General features: G+C 49.7%; 1 protein-coding gene across 1 annotated transcript; it reads left to right on the plus strand.

Annotated features, from left to right (window-relative positions):
• The first annotated feature begins 839 nt into the window (after positions 1-839).
• On the plus strand, positions 840-3,223 carry LOC131899006 (cyclin-dependent kinase 11B-like). The gene has a single exon (XM_059250338.1). It carries the CDS (start codon positions 876-878, stop codon positions 3,168-3,170), a length of 2,295 nt encoding a protein of 764 aa, XP_059106321.1. The 5' UTR covers positions 840-875; the 3' UTR covers positions 3,171-3,223.

The raw sequence follows: 3,223 nt of genomic DNA on the forward strand, positions 1-3,223 counted from the left end.
TGATATTAATCCCAGGAAGGGATGGCAGGAAGCAGAAAGGTATATAAGGTGTGAGGATGAGGAACTAGAGCTGGTTAAGCTTTTAGGCTTTTAGCAGCAGTTCAGCTGAGATCCATTCAGATGAGGACACAGAGGCTTCCAGTTTGAGTAAAGGAGATCAGCTGAGGCACTGGCGAGGTGAGGTTAGCTGTGGCTGGTTCTGTTTCTCTTATCTTTCAGTGTTAACCCCAATATCTGCCCCCCCAGGTTTTTTTTTTATTAATAAGACCATTTAAGATTAGTGCTACAGTCTTATAATAAAAACCTGAGCCAGATATTGGGGCAAATGCTGAAAGATCTGAGGAAACAAGCCACAGCCACTTCTCACCTCACCAACTCCTCAGCCGAAAAGAGAAGGTCCTGTCTCCACGAATCCTGAGACCGAATGCCTCTGAGTCCTCAGCCAAAAGGGTCTAATTCCCGTCTCCTCCTGCCTTATATTCCTTTCTCTGCCTAGCCGTATAACTTCCTGTCTCAACTAGGAAAGTGCTGGGATTAAAGGCGTGTGACTCCCAAGTACTGGGATTAAAGGTGTGTGATCCCAAGTGCTGCAATTAAAGGTGTGTGCCACCACTGCCTGGCTGTTTCTCTTTTAAACTGGATTAATCTTGTGTAGCCCAGGGTGGCTTTAAACTCAGATCCAGAAGGATCTTTGCTTCCCCAGTGCTAGGATTAAAGGTGTGTACCATTACTGCCTGACCTCTATTATTCTGTGGCTGGCTCTGTAGTCTGATCTTTAGTTCTTAGATTACAAATATACTTCTCAAACTCCAGGACCGGTGGTGGCGGCGGCGGCGGCGGCGACGGTGGCAGAGGCGCAGGGTGTTTTAACTCAAATGGGTGATGAAAAGGACTCTTGGAAAGTGAAAATGTTAGATGAAATTCTCCAGGAAAAGAAACGAAGGAAAAAACAAAAGGAGAAAACAGAGATAAAACACTTAAAAATTTCTGATGACGGGGATTCCCTTGAGGAGGGGGAGCTGAGAGATGACCCAATGGAAACCACAATCAGGAACTCACCATATAGAAGAGATGATTCTCTGGAAGACAGAGGAGAGGAAGATAATTCTCTGGCCATTAAACCACCCCAGCAAATGTCCCAGAAAGAAAAAGCCCATCACAGAAAAGATGAGAAGAGAAAAGAGAAGCGTAGACATGGTAGCCATTCAGCAGAGGGAGGGAAGCACGCTAGAGTGAAAGAAAAAGAAAGAGAACATGAACGTCGGAAACGCCATCGAGAAGTACAAGATAAAGCTCGCAGAGAATGGGAAAGACAGAAGAGGAGAGAAATGGCAAGAGAACATTCCAGGAGAGAAAGGGAAGGCCTGGAGCAGTTAGAAAGGAAGAGGGAGCGGGAGCGCAAGATGAGGGAGCAACAGAAGGAACAGCGGGAACAAAATGAGCAGGAACGGAGGGCAGAAGAGCCTCACAAAGAGAGAGAAGCATGTAGGGAAGTCTCTGCACATCACCGTACCATGGCGGAGGACTACAGTGATAAAGGAAAGGTTGGCCACTGGAGCCGCAGCCCTCTGCGGCCACCTCGAGAGCGCGTTGAGCTGGGAGACAACCGTAAGCCAGTGAAAAAAGAGAAAATAGAAGAAAGAGACCTTCTGTCAGACCTACAGGGCATCAGTGACAATGAGAGGAAGACCAGCTCAGCCGAGTCTTCATTAGCAGAATCAGGCTCAGGTTCTGAGAAGGAGGAGGAGGAAGAGGAAGAAGGGAGCACCGGTGAAGAATCAGAGGAAGAGGAGACTGGGATCAACTCTGAGGAAGCCTCACAACAGTCTGCGGAAGAAGTGAGTGATGAAGAAATGAGTGAAGATGAAGAGAGAGAAAATGAAAACCACGTCTTGGTTGTACCAGAGTCACGATTTGACCGAGATTCTGGGGACAGTGAAGAAGGGGAAGAAGTGGGTGAGAGGACCCCACAGAGCAGTGCCCCAATGGAAGGAGACTATGTGCCTGACTCTCCAGCCCTGTCGTCCATTAAACTAAAACAGGAGCTGCCCAAGTACCTGCCAGCCCTGCAGGGATGCCGGAGTGTAGAGGAGTTCCAGTGCCTGAACAGAATTGAAGAAGGCACCTATGGAGTAGTCTACAGAGCAAAGGACAAGAAAACAGATGAAATTGTGGCTCTGAAGCGGCTAAAGATGGAGAAGGAGAAGGAAGGCTTCCCAATCACGTCACTGAGGGAGATCAACACCATCCTCAAGGCCCAGCACCCTAACATCGTCACTGTCCGGGAAATCGTTGTGGGAAGCAACATGGACAAAATCTACATTGTGATGAATTATGTTGAGCATGACCTCAAGAGCCTAATGGAGACCATGAAGCAGCCCTTTCTGCCAGGGGAGGTGAAGACCCTAATGATCCAGCTGCTCAGTGGGGTGAAGCACCTCCATGACAATTGGATCCTGCACCGTGACCTTAAGACCTCTAACCTTCTGCTGAGCCATGCTGGCATTCTCAAGGTCGGTGACTTTGGGCTGGCTCGTGAGTATGGTTCACCCCTGAAGGCCTACACTCCAGTTGTCGTAACCCTATGGTATCGAGCCCCAGAACTGCTGCTTGGTGCTAAGGAGTATTCTACAGCTGTGGACATGTGGTCAGTGGGCTGTATCTTTGGAGAGCTGCTAACACAGAAACCTCTGTTCCCTGGGAAGTCAGAGATCGATCAGATCAACAAGGTTTTCAAGGACCTGGGGACTCCCAGTGAGAAAATCTGGCCTGGCTATGATGACCTCCCAGCAGTCAAGAAGATGACCTTCAGCAAGTATCCCTATAACAACCTCCGCAAGCGATTTGGGGCTTTGTTATCAGATCAGGGCTTTGAGCTCATGAACAAGTTCCTGACATACTATCCTGCGAGGAGGATCAATGCAGAAGATGGCCTCAAGCATGAGTATTTCCGAGAGACTCCCCTCCCCATTGACCCGTCCATGTTTCCCACATGGCAGGCCAAGAGCGAGCAGCAGAGGGTGAAGCGAGGCACGAGTCCACGGCCCCCCGAGGGCGGTCTGGGCTACAGCCAGCTGGGTGATGATGACCTGAAGGAGACGGGCTTCCACCTCACCACCACCAACCAGGGAGCCTCAGCTGCTGGCCCTGGCTTCAGCCTCAAGTTCTAAGATCAGATTGACAGACCCTGGCCAGCTACCTGGGACAGGCAGACCTGCTGAGT

This window comes from Peromyscus eremicus, chromosome X, assembly GCF_949786415.1.
Source record: "Peromyscus eremicus chromosome X, PerEre_H2_v1, whole genome shotgun sequence".
NCBI lineage: Eukaryota > Metazoa > Chordata > Mammalia > Rodentia > Cricetidae > Peromyscus > Peromyscus eremicus.

Coding starts and splice junctions, on each gene's coding strand:
- LOC131899006 (XM_059250338.1), top strand. CDS start 876: ATGGGTGATGAAAAGGACTCTTGGAAAGTGAAAATGTTAGATGAAATT.